General features: G+C 38.7%; 1 protein-coding gene across 1 annotated transcript in view; it reads left to right on the top strand.

Moving 5' to 3' along the window:
• MTREX (Mtr4 exosome RNA helicase) overlaps positions 1-18910 on the top strand; it is a 76614-nt gene that overhangs the window by 22175 nt on the left and 35529 nt on the right. The window contains exons 14-18 of the mRNA XM_074995564.1: positions 371-472; positions 1783-1908; positions 12908-13058; positions 15211-15383; positions 15794-15862. Of these exons, the coding sequence (XP_074851665.1) occupies positions 371-472; positions 1783-1908; positions 12908-13058; positions 15211-15383; positions 15794-15862 (621 nt within the window). The remainder of the gene's footprint in view (positions 1-370; positions 473-1782; positions 1909-12907; positions 13059-15210; positions 15384-15793; positions 15863-18910) is intronic.

Raw genomic sequence — 18910 nt, 5'->3', positions numbered from 1 at the left:
ACTTTTTGCTTTTTGTCTTACATGTGCTTACTAGTTATATAACTAAATTATTTAATATATTTCTCCTGTGTTGGAGGAAATGTAGGGGGAGACTGTTCTTGTTCCAATTTTTAATATTTGGAATGTACCCCTCTTTGGGGAAGGGGATGGGCAGAAGTTTTATAATTGCCTAGATGAGATACTGGAAGTGTTAAGAAAAATAGTGTCAGCAATTTATCTAATGTAATGCACAGTTCAGGTGAATAAGTGTTTGCAGTTAAATTTGATAAATATGTGCAAAACTTTTAAGTAGCTGCTTCTAATTATTTACATGTTATAAAATTTTAAAAGTTTTTATTTTGTCGTCTGATATCATTGTCTATTTATTTAGGCCTTATTTGCAACTGAGACCTTTGCTATGGGAATAAATATGCCAGCCAGGACAGTGTTGTTCACAAGTGCCCGCAAATTTGATGGGAAAGATTTCAGATGGGTAAGTGCAATTCATTATCTAGTGATGAAGAGCTGTGAGTTTAGTTGTTTGAATGGATATTGAAAATAGTTTTGAGAAATTTAATTTTAGAGACAATTTATCCACTGCAGTAAAAATATTTACTTCAGAGTTCTGCTTCGCTCATAATCAATAAAACTTTAAAATAATGTGTAATTCATATTAAAATGTTCAAATCTATAACTTCACTCTTTAAAACTCTAGGTTTCATTATAGGGTATTCATAGAGATACACTTTATTTTAGTAAAAATAGCAAAAGGGCACCAGAACACATGCTAGAATCTATATGGCTAGAGAAGTTTGAAAAATTCAACACAATTCTAGAGCTGAACGCAAAATCCAGTACTTATTAGGCACTAGGTGACGCTCTTCACTACATTTTGAGTTGATAGTGGTGGAAATACAAGTTAGTTGCTATTAGTAGCATACCAAAGATACTGTGATTTAAACTTTCGCAGTAACCTCTTCCTCCTCCAGCAGCCCTATGATATACTAGCTGCAAAAAATCTCCTAAAAGCAAACAAAAATCCCATAGATATCTAAGGACTTGCTATGCAAGAATACTCAAGAAGGATTTTTTTCAAATTAATTAAAGGTGTTAATTAAAAGTGAATTAGATAAAGTGTATCAAACTTCTGTGGATAGGCTCTCATTCAGAATTAGTCTTTTCAAGTTTGTGTAATTTAAACAAGATTCAGGCCACTTTAATTCTGAATGAGAGCCTCCATGCAGAGGTTTAATACAGTTAAACTAATTCACTTTTACTTCACACCTTTAGTTAATTTGGAAAAATCTAAGTTTCCAAGTATAGATAAACCCTTGCCCTATGTCTACACTAGAGAGTTTTGTTGACAAAACTTGCATAGCGTCTGCATGCACAACACATTTTGTTGACAGAAGCTGTCGACAAAAAAGCTGTGTAGACCTACCAGGGGGCCCTTTTGCTAACAGAGTCGATCAAAAGATCAGTCCGCTTCTGTGCGTAGGCACTACTAGTCAACAGAAGTTTTGTTGGAACAGCTCTTCTGACTAACTTGTGTAGACTGATGCTTATTTGCAGCATGGATTTCAGAAGCGAGTTGTGATATGAAACTGCAATTTGAGCTACACTTACAGCTAAGCTAAGCCCTTTGTGGCTTCTTCAAAATTTCACATCTGTTATATCACCCTGTGGTATTTTGTAATGCAGTTCTTAGTCACTGTAACATCCAACTGGATCAGTGTGCCACTGACTGCTTGCTGTTGCTTAAGTTACCACAAAAATTAGGTGGTGGTGGTGGTGTTCTTGTAGATCTCCTCAGGTGAATATATTCAGATGTCTGGTCGCGCAGGACGTCGAGGTATGGATGACAGAGGAATAGTAATTCTTATGGTGGACGAGAAAATGAGCCCAACGATTGGCAAACAACTTCTTAAGGTATGCTGAAGGCTATGATTATTTTAATACAAGGAGTATGAAAGGTGAATGGAATTAAACCTCATGCATGTGAAAAGCTTCCTTACATGCAATTCTCACTTTAATTCTTCAAAAATGCACTGATGGCACAAACGAAGCCTGGAGCACCCAATCCCAGATAGCTAATACTAAAAGTGATTGACCTACGAGGGAACCATTTTGTGAGATGGCCACGGGAATATGACAGGAATCAGTTCAATATCATAGAAGTTGCATTTGACTGAAACATTGTACATTTTAATAGTATGAAAATATTACTTTCTGGTTTTTTGTTTTTTTTTTTAAAACAAGCCATACATTTTGAATGACTTTTTGTCAAAAACAGTCCACATATTTGAGCATGGTCCTATGTTAAACATTTGTCAAGCTTATTTCTTATACTCCGTAGCAGGAGTATGTGTCCACTGTAATATAGTTAATGTTGTTTATCCAGAGCATTTGTTTAACCAGTAGGTTGTTAATCCATTTGATGACAAACATGTTTTAATAACGTTAACAGTGTACACTGCAATTAGAGAACTTCTGAGTAGAATAAACTAAATAATAATCATAGTATAATATAGTGTCTCACCCCCAAAAATTCCAGAATGTTTTATAAACTCAGACTTTTATACCAGCTGCATAGGAGCTGCTTCATCAATCATAGAAATATAGTCATTACTGGGGTGAGCTACAGCAATTGTTAAATAGTGAACAGCAACAGTAATTTAAGCAGGACCTGAAGACTGTTTCTTCCAAATTAAATGGCAGTTGACGGTAGGATGGAATTACCTCAGCTGGAATGTAGCCAAGGCACCCGTATTACCATGCATTCTTACAAAGAACATTGTGTCAATTAATGAATGCAAGCAATCATGACTTCTGTTTTATGTCTCATGAAAGTTGAAAACCCTAGCTTAATTATAGGGGGAAAATGACTAATTTTATAATAAAAAGAATGTGTCTGTAAGCACGTATATGAGAATTCTCATACTTGAGTGGACCAATGTTTACGATCCACTTGTTCACAAGAAAAATTACATGGATTGAAAAAATGAAAGAAAATATCTTTATTTTAAAATCTAGACAGATAAAATAACCAGTGTTTTGCTTTCTTTGTTGACTGAATATGGAATGTTCAGAGCTATAATGCCAATCTGTAGCCTCGTTACCATTGGCTGCAGCTGGTTACTTGGCAGAGTCTTCATTTATTCAATAATCAGCTCAAGATTTGTTCATCTTGCAGGCAATCAAGAAATTTGTCTAATCTTCTTTTGTTTAATTTTATTTTAAATTATATGTGCTTTTTCTCTAGAAAAATGTCCAGAACAGAAGCCTGGCGTGATCATAGATTGTTCTCTGTGTTCCTCTACCTCTCTCACAAAGATCTTTTGTGTAGCTCTGAGCATTTAATTAAAAGGGCCAAATTCAGTCTTCCTACATAACCTGGGGTAGTGCTTATAAATCACTTTGTGGATCACTGCAAATTATATAAGTCAGCAATTTGAGAAGGAGCAATTAGACTTAAAGCTTTATTATGTTGTACGTATACAAACAGAAGACTATATTTTATTTTCTGAATTGATCATTGGCTTTAAATTAAAACGTGGGCAATGATTAGTTCATATGGGAGTTGATGGAGTTATAAAATTAGTGGTACAGCAAAAGTAAATGTTATACTTCTCTTTATTCTTTTTCATAACTGAACAGTTGGAAGGGATTGAATAACAACATATTTAAAACTACTAGAAGGAAATACTTCTTCTGTATATGAAGGATATTTGCAGAATAGAGTGATTTACATAATGTCATTGGGGCTAAGAGGTTAATATCCAGAGAGGAGTTACTTTTAATGGATGTTGTGGATACTGACATCATCCATAGTTATGTTACTGAGGGGGAAAAATACATCTATAGCCCCCTGAATCATGAATGTTCAAGTAAACTAGGTTTAGGAAAAATTCTTCCCTTATGGCAAGGTTCTTACTTTATTTCTCCCTTTGACTTTTCTTGTTCCGTCGTCTAAAGTATCTGGCACAAATCATTATGAGAGATACGGAATTGACTAGCTACAGCACTGATCTTATTTCATATGGTACGTTTTACATTCATAAGGATGTTTCCTCATATGTGATTTTAAATTGGACTCGATAATAAATAACAAAAATTGTAAATTTGCGCTAATGAATTAGAGCAGGATGTAGATTCTGGTTTTTAATTTGGTAACCCTTCTTGGGTCAATACAATTAACTATGCAAGAGATGCCCAAATGATGAGTTGGTTGTTATCTCAATTGTTTCCTACTTTAAAATATCTGATCTGGGTATTAAAATAATTTGGTTTTATTGTGACATCTCTGCAGTAATTATAGCGCTATAAAGGAAAAACTCTGAACATCAATGAGTGTTCCAAATTTTGGCGTAGAGGGTGTCATGTAATGATACCAGGGAGTTTTGTGTTCTTTGCTTCCAGTAGAGTATTTCCTAATATCTATTCTATTTAACTGCTCAGGAATTTGTACCCTAGTCTTTGATGTCTGGCAAGGATTAAAACCTGTGATTAAAGCTACAGTACAAATTCCTTTGAAAATACAAAACAGCTGATTTTGTCTGAAGTGCAAAATTATTGGCCTCCTTAGTGCATATGGCTGCCACTGAAGGTGAGAACAATGTTGTTCTTCCCATTCCCTTAATTAGTAATAGCAGGGTGTTGTCAGTTCTCAGATAGTGTATGGGTTAAATCTTTAACAGGATACAGCAAGCTATGTGGCAGTATAGTCCAGGAAAGGAAAGATATGCTATTTGTTTAGTGTATGTATAGTGTATTTATTTTTGGAGGCAAAATGTAATTACCTGACTTGGATTTGGGATAGAACGTTATGGCTAACCTCTTTCCTCTTAGGAAAATGTTGTGAAGTCCTCAGTGTCCTTGATTTTCAGTCACACCTAAAACAGTGCACTTTCATTTTTGTATTTTTTCTGGTATTTTAAGAATGTTTTCAGAGGAGTAGCATTTGTACTTCATCTTTCCTTACTCTTGATTTTTGAGTGGTAAATGTAAATTTTCTGTGTTTGACGTCACTGCTTGTAATGCAACCATATGAGAGACCAAGAGACTTCAAATGAGGCATAAGCTGTGAGAGCAGAACCACTAGAGATGCATGCTGTCCATTAGTAAGCACCAGCTGAGCACAACAGCTTAATTGCAGCCTTAAAGTTTGGTTAGCTTGAAGTTTATTCAGCTATAAACCAAGTAGTCCACCTGTGTGAGCATGATTTGTAAAATATACCAGACAGTAATTTGCTAGATGGCTTGACCTGCCAGCCAGAGCTGACATGAATTGCATGGTGACAGGGCCATTGGAGCAGTTAAGGGGTAACCTCTCCACTGGTTCGGGTATTGCTAAAAGAATTGTGTAAGGTGGAGTGACAAGGACACAATTCTTGGGGGAAAATTTTTTTATCCACTCTAAAAATTAATTATAAGTTATCTTATATTTATATTGCAATGAAATATTGCTGAGCTTATGTCTGTTATGCACATTGGATACAAAGGATGTTATAGGCCCCAATTCAGGAACATACATACATACATAAGCATGTTTAAATATCTGAGTATGGCTTAATTGCTTAAATTTATGCACATGCATAAGTACCTTACCATATCAAGGCCTTAGTTTTAAATTACCATTTTTACTTGTTTTTTCTGACAAAGCTATAACAAAATTGAGTTGAAATTTTCTGTTGGTAGGGCTTTGTTTTGCTCAGTGTTTGCTAGAAAAGAACTTTTTGTTTTCTTTTTAAACACTTATTAAACACAATAAATAAAGGGGAAAAAAAAAAACCTTGAACATGAATGGCATTTAAAAAAATTGCCTCATAGTTTTTTGGTTTTGTTAAACGTAATTTTTATCTGTGGAGAAGAGAGTCAGTTAAATGATAGATTTAAGTTCTCAGGGTTATTTTTGATTGAAGATCCATACTTTTTTAAGACAAAGCAAAACAAATACTCATGCAGTGAAGAGTTAGAAGACAAAAGCTAGTGATACTGCTTATGTGTCCGGTACTTGCACTCAAGTTGCTGGAATTGCACATGTGGCAGATGACTGTCCGTGTAGTGTGCTGACTGTTAAATTGATTCCCTAATTACAGTAAACTCAAATATGGCAGTCCCAGGACCGAGAGGTTGCTAGATTTTCAATTATTCTGGATAATAGATATACCTAGCAATGCATAACATTAAAGAAAAACAAGATTAAATATTAAGAAACAAACAAAAATGTATGCAGAATACTTTATTTACCAACAACAGTAGTATTGTACACTATAAACTTATACTGTGTTTTCTGTATTTATTTGTACTTACTTTTTCTGTACTGTACTTAAGGAAAGCATGACTAAAATTTTCTTATGGTTGAAATGCAGGTTATTTGAGAGTTCCAGATGATAAAATGCGAGATACAAGAGTTTACTGTAAACCAGTTGTTCTGAGGTGTGTGCCCCAAAGTTAGAAAAATGGCGAAAATTAGGTTTTTTTTGGGTGTGTGTGTGTGTGTGTGTGTGTGTGTGTGTGTGTGTGTGTGTGTATCACGTGATCTTCTGTTCATTTTTAAAGGGTTCTGTACTGTTGGTTGTAATTCACCTCAATCATAGGGTTTTTGTCTGATTCTAATGAAAACAAGTTTTCACATTTTTAAAATCCACACAACAGGAGTTATCTTCATTAAATTTACTTTTTGCCGTATTTTACTCACTGAGTACAGGTTAAAGGTTAAACGTAAAAGCTGCATCTACACTGGAAGCATCTGGCTGCAGAAGTTGCTGTCGGAAGCGGTGTTCCGACAAAACTTCTGTCAACAAATCCTGTTTACACATAAAACTGGATCAATCTTTTGATCTGCTCTGTAGACAAGAGAGCCTGCCCAGAGCATCTACCCAGCTTTTGTGTTAAGCTTCTCCCTACAAAATACATTGTGTGTAGACACTGCACAAGTTTTGTCTACAAAACCTCAGTTTTGTCTACAAAAGCCTCTAGTTTAGACATAGACATAGACAAAGGCTATGTGGTTACACTGACACAAACCTCAAGCAGCAGTATGCAAACAGGTGGTCTTGAAAATGCAAATGACCACTTATTTGCAATTTGCTCACTAGCAGATGCTGCCACCAGCAGAAGAAAAGCTGCATAAATGTGGTTCTGCCGGTGAACCCCACCTTTGTCAGCAGCATCTTCTGCCTGAAAAAAAATCAGGCATAAGAGGCTGTCGACAAAGGGTGGGGTTCACCGACAGAACCACATTTACACAGCTTTTTATTGTGCTGGTGGCAGCGTCTGCTGGTGAGTGAATATGCAAATGAGCATCTGTTTGCATTTTCAAGGCTGCCTATTTGCACACTGCTGCTGGCAGTTTGCATCAATGTAAACATAGCCCAAAAGTTTAACATTGTCCATAGGAACGTACAAATTGGTCTACCAGACAGGACCATTTGTTCTTCTGATCTAGTGTCCTGATGGTGCTTGGGATCAGGATGCCTTAGAGGAAGGAGTGAGAAACCTTGAACTTGCACATATGGAAGTTTAACTGAAGTGTGAGGAATCTCCGTGCTGGATTTGGTGTTGATTCGCATTATTTAGTGATTGTCTACCTGTTTGTGAATGTATTATGGTTAGTGGTTTTAGTTTATTTTTTTCGTAGGGGCCATTCATCATTTTTCATAAGATGAAAGTGTTCTCCTCCTCCATCACAAACAAATTAACTCAGAGTGAAAACTTTTTTGAGCATAGTGAAACATACCATCCTTAGAATATAAGAATGATCATATTGGATCAGACTAATGGGCAATGTAGCCCAGTAGCTTGTCTTCTGACATTCTCTTCTCAGATGCTTCAGAGGGATTGAACAGAACAGGGTTATCGTCAACCGATTCATCTCCTGCCATCCAGTCCCAGCATCTGGCAGTCAGAGGCTTAAAGATGCTTAGAACGTGGGGTTGCATACTTGTGCAGCCTCATCATGAATAGCCTTCAGCTTTCTGAAATGTTTCGTCTTACAGTTCTCTCACTCAGTTAACTTTTGGAAACTCACTTATCTAGCTTTTGTCTAGAAACTGGGAAGTCAAATCAAAAGTGTGAAGTAGTGACAGCCTCTCATGTTAATTAAGGACTAAACCAAATTGTTAGTGTTTGGCACGTCTTCGAGTGTATTTAGTTAAAAAAAAAATCAGACCTACTTCATTTTGCTTGGCTCTTGATAAACATGTAAGCTGGTTCTAGAGGATCTTACATTTCCCATGAAACCATTGTAAAAGACTGATGCAAAAGATGATTTTCAGAGAAGCTGTCTGAGTTTTTACTCTTCTGTCACATTGTTGGGGCAGGGATGGATTCTAGTTACTTGCTTCTGTTTTGCCCTTTTCATTACCGTGAAGAGGTCTGCCAGAGCTGGAAATGTAGTTTTGAGCAATATTTATTGGTGCACTGCAAGAACAACAGTTCTCACACGGGGAGGCAGGCAAGGCTCCAGTTTTCAAAATAAACAAAGCTCTAGAATTGAAAATACTCACTCCAAGAGATGAAGAACTGGGGGATCCTATCCCATTCGAGGCTGTAGAGCATACAGCATAAAGTCGATTTTAAGGCACTTAGCTTAATTTTACAGTGTGACTGTCTTCATTGCGAATACCACTAGGTTGATTTGAAGGAACATTAAGGTTGACATTCTTGCATCGACCATCTAATGTGGTGTAATGCCACGCTTGAATTTAAAAGATTGAATGGCTAGTGTGGAAACAGCATTTCTTTAAATACATTTGTTTGGTCTCCAGAAGTATCCAACAATGCCCAGAATGTGTACAATATGTCTGCTTTTACCTCCCCTGCTGTCCAGGGATGCAGGAAGTACAAGACAGGAATCTCAGCATTTTGAATTTATTTCTTTGTGATTGGCGTAGCAATCGCATCTAACCATGAAAGAGAGCCCTAGCATGGAGCCATTGGGGAGCAAGGATCTCACTTTGGCTGGTGGGCTAGTCCCCACCCCACCACACCATGTGGTCACTTGGCTTTGAGGGACCAAACAGTGGCACATCAGACAACGGGGTGGCATGTCCTGTGCTGCATGGAAAGAAGGCTTCTTCCCTGTGCAGCATGTAGCAGGAGAGGCTAAGAAATTTCTTTTCTGCACTTCGCATTTGTATGGGGCAGTCCCTCTCCCTCACTCCAGGCGCCATGCAGGCGGTGGTCTAGCTTCCACCAGACCACGTGGCTAGCCACCCTTTCCCAGGCTCCATATGGCTGATGGGCCAGCGCACGCCCCCACACCCTGTGGATGCTGGACTGTGGGGGTCGTGTTTGCAGACAGCAGCATGTCCTGCCCTGTGCAGAGTGAAGGCTTCCTCCCTGCACAGGATTTAGCAAGAGAGTCTGAGAAACTTCTTTTGTGGACTTCACATTTGTTCAGGGCAGTCCCTCCTCCCCCACAGCCACCATGCAGCTAATGTGCTAGCCTGCTGCCTCACCACACCATGTGCTGGCTGTGCAGTGCGGACCATGCTTCCAAACAGTAACATGGCCTGGCCTGTGTGGGGTGAAGGCTTCTGCACTTCAAATTTTCCCAGGGCTCACCAAGTGTCAGGGGGCTGGCTCCCCTGTTGGCAAATATTTTCAGGGGCTGGTTAGCCCCTGAGAGGCAAAACGTGCCAGGAGGGGGCTGGCTACCCCAGCAGCAAATATTTTCGGGAGGTGGCTCTGGAGAGGTGACTCCCCCTACAGAAATAATTTTGGGGGGCTGACTCTGGAGGGTTAGCTGGCATTCTGGGGGGCTTGCTGGCAAAATGACCTAGAATGCTATGGAGCTGAAGGAACTGTGGGATAGGTTCCTACAATGCACTTCTGCCACAGTTGAACTTTGGTGACTTAATGGGGACATACGAAGTCAACTTTGTGGGGCGTTGCAGAAACTCAACTTCGAATGATTTGGTAGTGTAAACATAGCCTCCATCTTGATGGTAAGAACTCCTAGCCTTGTAAGGTTGCAGTTTTATTTAACTTGACTTTTGGGTTACATCTGTTTGCCAGTAAAAACACAACCCACTTAATTATATTTTATTAACAACTAGCAGATTTACCTGACATTGGTTGCTTCCTTATTTAAATTTTTAATTTTCAGGAAAATAAAAGAAATATATGTGCTTTATTTACATTGTTGTATTTTTCAAAAGTACAGTGTTTTTATGAAGTTAATTTTTATTTAGGATCTTTTAAGAAAGAGATTATTAAAATTTTTCCATTTAATTTTATTAGTAAATTTTTTTTTTAGATGTGAATCCATCAAGTGTGTTTTTGTCTTCATCCCTATAAAGTCTTATTGTTCACAGTGTTTCAACAAAAATAAGGTTATAATCATTTTGGCTTCTGATAACATTTTCTTCTCGTTTTCAAACCTTTAGCATTGATTTAGCTTTGCCAAAACAGAGCACTACTCCAAAGTTATCTATTTTATTTCTTTTTTAAAAGTGTACTGAAAAGCCGTCCTATTCCAGTTTCACCCTGGTTTTCTGGATCATCTTGGTTCAGTCTCTTTCAACATTCATGTCAGTTTTGAGGACTGTACTAGAGGGTGATTACTTCTCATAAAACCGAACAGAAAAGAGACAATCCTATTCTAGGCACATCCCATTTTCTGGCACACCGAAGCTTTAAGTTGCTTTAAGTTATCATAAGAGGAAGCTATATACCAAATTTGGTGGTCCTAGCTCTTACTGTTTAGAAGTTCTTCATCAAACAGACACTCTCTATATAGTAGATGAACACTTACATCCTCTTTGGGGCTCATATGAACACAACGAAAAAACCCTCAGATTTAGCAGTAGAACACATAGCTAATATAATTTTCAAATAATTCTTGATTACATTGTTCCTGCGGAAAGGCTTGTATGTTGCAATATTGTGGACTTTTAACGTTCTTTCTCAGGAAAACATGAACATAATGACTTTAGCTAATAGCGTCACTGATATTGACAACTGCTTTTGTCTTACAAATTTCCAAGTCAGCTTAAGTAGGTTGTGCATGTCTGAGAAGCTATTCTCGGGCATTGCACGTGGTTTTTTGGAAGACTGTATTTTCCTGAGGGCGTTCATTATCCATTGAAATAGGTTTTTTGATAATGTGTATGTGTATGTAATCACTAACGGGAATAATGTTGTGTGGCTTTCCCTCAACAGTGGTTTCCCATGCCTAAGCCAGATACTTGGAAATGCCTTGCAGATGGTGCTTGGCCCTGCCAAGAGGGCAGGGGGCTGGACTTGATGACCTCCTGAGGTCCCTTCCAGTTCTCTGAGATGTGTATCTCCATATATTCTTAAAATTTCGGTATTTAAATACTACAGCATTATGATTCCATTTAATTTAGCAGGGATGTAATTTCATGTTTTGGCTTAAGAAGTGTCATCTTTGGTTAGGCAGAAACTTAAGGTATAATCATTTAGTACGAGAGTAAATCTTACAAGATAGAGAAACACAAGATTTTTTAAATTTAGAGGTAAATATATTTGTAAAAGAAGGAAAGAAATGTTTTGCCTCAGAATATTATTAATTCTTTCTGTTCATACATGAGCAATGTGTGAGTTAGATGGTGTGACTTTATCTTAACATTACTCAAAATAAAAATAATGCCATTTCACGTGTCAGTTAAAAAGACATGGATCAAATTCTACTGTTTGCACAGAAATATAAAATAATTACGTTTTGAAGAAATCATCTCTTTCAGCTCTAATTTGAAAAATAGGCTTTTATGTAAATATTCAGGTTATTAGGTATATATTGGCATGTTCGGACCCTCATACTAATACTGTGTTGTGATAGCAAACTATCTTGGCTTGTTTTCTTTTTAAAGGAGTATTCATTTGACAATGGTGAGGTTATTTCTTTTATAGGGTGAGTGTTCACCAAATTAGGACAAGCTACATTTTAAACAGTATAAGACAAGGCTTGTACTCTTTTAAGGATGGATTTTTTTTTCTTTTTTTTTGAACAGGGCAGTAAATCTGGCACTGTGTCTTTGGTTGACATGTTTTTGTCATCTATTGATTTATTCTGGTTGTAGTTACCCAGCTTCCAATTTCTGTATGATGGGCGAGCAACAAGGTTAGATAATAGCAAAAGCAGCTTCTATCCCATCCTTGGTACTCTCTCTACATTGTGGGAGAGAGCAAGAAAAGGCATGTCGAGGGATGGTGAAACAGAGCAGATGGTCTGTGAGTTCCGTAAGATATGTCCATAGTTAGACAGCAGTGGTGGGCAACCTGCAGACTGCACCCCTTTGAGGTTGTGTGTGTGTATGTGTGAGACCAGCAAGACATTTTATTTACCTTTGCCCACATGCGGGGTTGCCAGATTCATCTCGTTTCCATCCACATAGTGTTTTCCTACTGGTATTTTTCAATTGACATACATGTAAATTAAGGGCACGTGAAGTGAGTTGCATGCTGATTTCACACAGCACCAACCTTGAGAGCCATGCACTCTTATCTGCATTCAATCACAGTGCTGCTACAGTTACGTTGGCACACCCTCAAGTATGAAAGCACAGATGGCAAAACTACCCTACTTCCATTTGGGCCCCCAAATTAAAACTTAAATTTAATACTCTATACTGGGGTGAGCAGACTTTTTATGTTGGGACCCCCTTTTCATCCCTGCAATTATCAAGGCCCCTACAATGGCTCCAGAAGCAAGTGGAGGTCTCCCAGACGTGCCATGTCACACTTCCTTGGTGATGGTGATAGTGGAGGTTGTGGGTGGAGGCAGTGAAAGCCAATTTTGCTGTACCCCCTTCTTGTAAATTTTACACCACCTTTTGCACACCCCTGCACTAGGACATTATGGGCACTGTTGTCAAATATATTGTTCATTGTTTTGCTTGTGCTGTAACTAACATTTTGTGTGGGGATGTCTTTTTTTTCTTCTTCTTCTTCTTTTAAGGGCTCAGCAGATCCTTTAAACAGTGCTTTTCACTTGACATACAACATGGTACTGAACTTGCTCCGAGTAGAGGAAATTAATCCAGAATACATGCTAGAAAAATCCTTCTACCAATTTCAACATTACAGAGCTATTCCTGGCGTAGTGGAAAGTAAGTATGATATGTATCGCATACTTAACCATGTGGGAGACTGTGTCAAAGATATTTTAACTCTGGGGTTGGATAGCTAAGCTGTATGGTATTGTATTTATAATGAGACTCCACCCACAGATTCTAGTACAGCCTTTCCTTTCCAGGCAGCAGAATGGTTAGTGCACTTGCTGTCGTGGGCAAGTGGGGTTTGCCGGGAAGAAAGCCATCTTCTGTAGTTCTCTAATAACATATGACATTTTTTGGGAAGAGGACTTACCGAGTTTGGAGATAGTCTGCTCCACTGGATAAGACAAGGAAGGTTACCACGTTGCAAATGTGTGGGAGAGAAAGAGGAGCATTTTTGACAGTTCAAATTCCTGCAGGAGCTTTACCCAGTGGAATTCCAAAACCACAGCAGATGTATCTACTTGATCTGCAGTGAAGAATGAGCAATTCACCTCCTCAGTGCCTTTAAGTGGGAAAATTATTACATCAGCAGTGGCTTGGAATTCCATTTTTGGCACCCCATTGCACTGTTTATGTGTTGGATTGTGGGGGTGGCATTTAAGACAGTACTTGTGTATGAGTTACATTTCTCAGGGAATAGTTAGTACCCATATAAACATGCCCAAACTTTTGTTCCCATAGTTTAGAGTCCAGCATTGCTTCAAAAAATTGTCAGAGAGCATTCAGGGTATTTCCTGGAAATTATATACCAAAATCCAGACTGTTCTTTAGATTTATGTAGGCGCTCCAACTGCGATTAACTGATAAAGTGGACTAGGGTTAACTAAGACTGGTGGTGAATATTACAGACCATACTCTCAGTGAGGCTTGGCTTCCTCACATCAGGGTTCTTAATCACATGGCTAGGTGGGGAAGCAGACGAGATATAGCACCAGCAGTTTTCCATTCTCCCAATCTGTCAGCATTAGCTCCTTTTGACATCAACTTCTGCCAGTGCTCAACCGACACCAGGAAGATTAGCGGAATTGATGCAGGTTGTATCTTCATTGATATCAGTGTCACACTCTCTGTGATGCTTCAGTGTCAGGTTAAATAGGGTTAAATAAACCCTGAAAGTGGTCATACCTTTGTTCCTCAAGGACCTGGGTTTTTTTCCCCCCGCTGTCATGAATGAAGCCGAAGGCCCATGCTTTTTTTGTTGTGCTTAGTACTTGTATTAGGATAGTGTGCCCCAGAAATCCTTATCTTGGACTGACATCTAAACAGGTATCCTATCCATGGGATCTCAGAAATGGTCATGTACTACTACTGGCCTCCTACTGAAAAGAACTTGGGTTCCCTATGGCTGTTGTTTCAGTCTGGTGGGGGTCAATAATAGAGGATGAGTGACTAGTGAGCCATAGAGGACCTTCATCCTCCTCTGCATCAGATGAGACTGCAAGTGTTTCATCAGCTGCTTGTCCCTCCAGTGGCGTATATGTTTTCCAGGAACCTGTTAGCACCATTAACTGTGGGCATAGACCTAGAATTCACTGTAGTGCCATTACCTCTTCAATATTCTGCAGTCCAGTCAGCTGAGACTTTGTAAATGATGCAGTACTTTACAAAGACAAGAGTATTCCTTCCACCACCCAATTTTACAGACTGAGGGAAGGGTGGAAGGTAAGGCACACAGAGAGGGTAGTAGTAGGTTACAACAGAGCTGGTTGGGATGGAAGAATGTCAGGCTTTTTACTCCTGGTCTTATATTCTTTTCTCAGCTCCTTGAAACTAACCTTTCAGCTGCTTGTCATGTATGGGTGAGGTGGGAGTCAGCTATATGTGTTGCTGAACAGGGATCTCTCTTGCAAGTGAATTTGTCAGTCTTAGGTGCTAACAGGACTGTTGTGCAGCCTTTAACCAGAGATTTCAGAGAAAATGTCGCAAATCCATTCATTTCTACAAAGCTTGTTTATAACACTGTGCATTTAAATATGATTCTTAGTCTATCATCTCTCATTATATTTGCGATTAAATATTAAAGGAGAAGCTTGTAGATAGCATGCTTTCCAGAAAGGCTTTGTTATAGTTTGGTTGACGTAATTAAAAAACTTGTATGGAAAGTGATATTAGAATACTATGTAACTGTATTTTTTTTGAATGAGTCTTCACTTTAATATGTGGATCTTCACGTTTACATAACACAGATTCGTTTTATATACAGAGGTCAATAAATTGGAAGAACAGTACAACAAAATAGAAATTCCAAATGAGGAAAGTGTGGTCATCTACTATAAAATCCGACAGCAGCTTGCTAAGCTGGGTAAAGAGATTGAAGAATACGTTCACAAACCAAAATACTGCTTGCCATTTTTACAACCAGGCAGGCTGGTAAAGGTAAATTGCTTCTCTTTCTTCATCTTCCCTTTCCCATCAGACTTTTGAAGCTTGTGTCTACACGCCAGCTGATTCTCTGGCAAAACTTTATTAGTCCCAGGTGATTAGTAAATTTGAGTTTATATTATATTATTTTAACCTTCCTTTAGGGTGAGTGTTTAATAAGTTTTGCTTCAGAGTTTGCTTTGTTATAAATTACAGCAATCCATAAATAGACTGCAGAAAAAAAATCTGTTAAGCTCAAAAGCTTCTTTCACCCACATATGTTGGTCCAATAAAAGAATGTTACCTCACCCACCTTGTCTCTCTAATAGCTTGGGATCAACATAGCTATCACATTGCAAACAGCAATACAATATACTTGTCATTGTACTTTGCTCTGTTTTTATAACATGTATTCATCTTTTTAGGTAAAAAATGAAGATGATGATTTTGGTTGGGGAGTGGTAGTTAACTTCTCCAAGAAATCAAATGTTAAGGTAAAATAATACACTTTTTCCTCCACTGATAAAAGGTGCCTATTTTCACTAAATGTGTAAAAAGATAAAATGGAGGGGTAAGAACCTGGATTTTTAGTTGTTTTTCACAGGCAAAAATAGTCTGTCAGCTTGGTAGAAAAGCTACAAAAGGCCCAGGACTTCGTTCCTTTAGTGTGAAAAGTGTACAAAGAAAAAGGTTTTTAAAAACCAGGAGGTCAGGACAGTGAATGTCTATCTTTTTATTTCTGATCGTCCCCTGTTAACTGATGGAATTATATCAGGTGTTCTCTTAGAGTCTATCAAGGAGATTGGGACAGTGTATTGAACACTAGACATTTCTGGGTTACTGGAATTAGCTCCTGGGAGCCAGGGTATACTACAGCTCTATCTTAAGCAATCCCACAGTCAGGAAGGATGCTTAGAGGTACATTAAAGATAGAGAAACTAGAGCTTATCTTCCCAACACTGCTCTGGAGATAAATATCTCCATTCTGCGTATGGATTACTGAAGCATATAGAGGCTAAGTGAGTTGTCAAAAGTCACACAGGAGAGCTGGTGAAGTGGAGAATTAAGTTTGGGTCTTCCAAGTTTTGGGCTGGTGGCCTAACCATGGAAATATCCTTCTTTAGTGGCTCACTGTGGAACGGGGAAGGGGTGGGCAGGAAAGAGAAGACACACCAAAAGGGCCAGACAGGCATTGGAAAATGTGGAGTGAAACACAGCCACAAGCTACATGATCTCCTTACAGAAGATTCTTGCTAATCTTTTCCTATCATATTGGGTGCAATTTTTTTAAACCATTTTTGCAACTCCTATATTACCATAGAGCAGTAAATGCAAAGTTAGTTCTTTGAATAGTGTCCCTGTGCATGCTCCACTTGAGGTACACATGAGCACTCGATTGGAGACATCTGACAGCAGTGCTTGTTTGGTCTGCACAAATGTAGCTATTCCTATGCTCTCTGCCAACGTTGCATGGGATTGTGACAGACTAGCCACAGCCTGTGGAGCTTCTCACCTGTTCAAGTTTTTAGCCTTTACGTTAATTTCTTTAACTCCAGTTTTAGTCTTTGTAGCTGCTGTTTTGTTCTGTTCAAGTACAGACTAACACGGCTACCTCTCTGATTATTCAGTGATTTGTTTGTTAGTGTAAAGCGTTTTTTTCTCTAATTTGATCAAGGCTTTGCCTCTCCCTCCCTGTGCTCTCATTTCACAGGGTGGTCCTTTTGAAGCTTAATTTTGTTTTGTTTGTTTTCTCCCTGTGGGGCATGCCTAAATCGCTGGATGTCAAACATTGTCTCACCCGTAATCCTTCCCCGTTAGTGATGGCTGGTAGCCCTTTATCCATTGCCTTGGACATATGCAAGATGTGCATGAACTTCATGAGTCTCTCTGAGGGGGGATAGAAATAAAACTTCAGCTCCTCATAATGGAACATTTACTAGTCTGGCTTCAGGTTAAAATCTCAGACTCCCTTTTCTACTCCAGACACCAGCCTCTAAGCTCTCACAGTGCCCCTTTCTCAACCATTCAGTTGCTTCCTAGGACTTGGAAAGGCAGGCCTTTGAGTGAAACTGAGGAAGGCCTCATTCAAGAGGCGTGCCAGATCTGTGGTACCATCAAAGACTAAATGAGGTGCTTCTGGGTCCATGCAGTTGGCTCCAACGAATTTGATACCATCTGCAGCTGTTTATTTGGTGCCAAGAATGGCAGTGAAGCAGGAGTCAGGGTGGCCTATGCATGTCATAGTACTGCAGGTTTCAGCATCCAGAACTCGTGTCCACACAGATGCTTCCTTGTTACTGGGTGAAATTCCACAGGCTAATATTCGTTTTCCCCATATATGAGGCTGTCATACCCCCCACCAGCTCCAGATTCCATTAAAAGTAGTTCAGGACACACAGAATGAATTGATTCTTTACCAGCATCAGAATGGGTAGCTTTGCCTATAAATAAGGAACTGTTAGAACTTGTCATATGATCGGACAGACGCCTGCTACTGTCCTTGCACACGCCTTTCAACTTCCCTTGACTACTGAGAGGGCAGATAAATGAATTCTATGTCCAATGTAGGAGTTCAGAATTACTATATTTTTGTAATGCTCCTAGTTCTCTGGTCATGGATGCATGGAGAAATGTGATAAGGTGACCTGAAAACACCAACAATTTGTAGACCTTTTTGGTTACAAAAATAATTGGCTGCAATTGCTAATTATCAGGCAAATGGCAACGTATATTTCTGGGGGAATTCTAGGCCAAAAAAAATGAAAAATTGTGTGCGCAGTATTTTAAAATTCTGAAAATGTTTTGTCCAAATAATATTATGTAATTGTACCAGTTTTAATTATTTTGGTGATTTATTTTATTATACCTCTCAGCTAATATGCCTGTAACAATGGAGACCACCCATAAATTCTCCCAGGAGTACAGAATTTAAAGAAACCTCTACCACATCCCAGTTTGTGTTTCTCTGTTCTGTACTCCTGAGAGCCCTGCTGCGCTGCCTTCCCTCCTCCCCACAACACTCACATTCTCTCTCCTCTATGAGTAGACAGCTACTGTTTTTTGTATCTGGTGTTTGCTTAACTCAGTCTTACGTTTTGACCGTATCAGAAGCCATTTTTATTCTGTTCTTCTGCAAGTTAAGAAAGTGGACTAGAATATAGCCTTGTAAGCTAAAGTGTTTTTTCTTAAACTGCTTTCTCATGGACTATTTGATGAGCAGTAAAACACACATTTTCCCCCTCTTCCTTTTTAACATTTCCAGCTTCTGTGCTGCTCTGAGGTGCTTCTTTCCATTCCTGTTCTCTGTCTGTCGTAAAGCCTCCATTTTGGACCATCTGAACCTTTCACATGTCTTTTAGGTTTTAATATTACTATCAAAAAATGATCTGTGCTGGGCAGGATAATTCCACTTGGAAAAGCAACATTTAGTTGAGCCATTGTGACAGCTGTTATACTTTCCATTACACTCTGAAGGAAAAAATTAACAGATACTGAAAATTATGGAGTAGTCTTAGAACTATGCACCCCCTAGCATTCATATA

The sequence above is a fragment of the Carettochelys insculpta genome, chromosome 5, assembly GCF_033958435.1.
Source record: "Carettochelys insculpta isolate YL-2023 chromosome 5, ASM3395843v1, whole genome shotgun sequence".
Classification (NCBI taxonomy): Eukaryota; Metazoa; Chordata; order Testudines; family Carettochelyidae; genus Carettochelys; species Carettochelys insculpta.
This window is presented reverse-complemented; position numbering and strand designations above follow the sequence as displayed.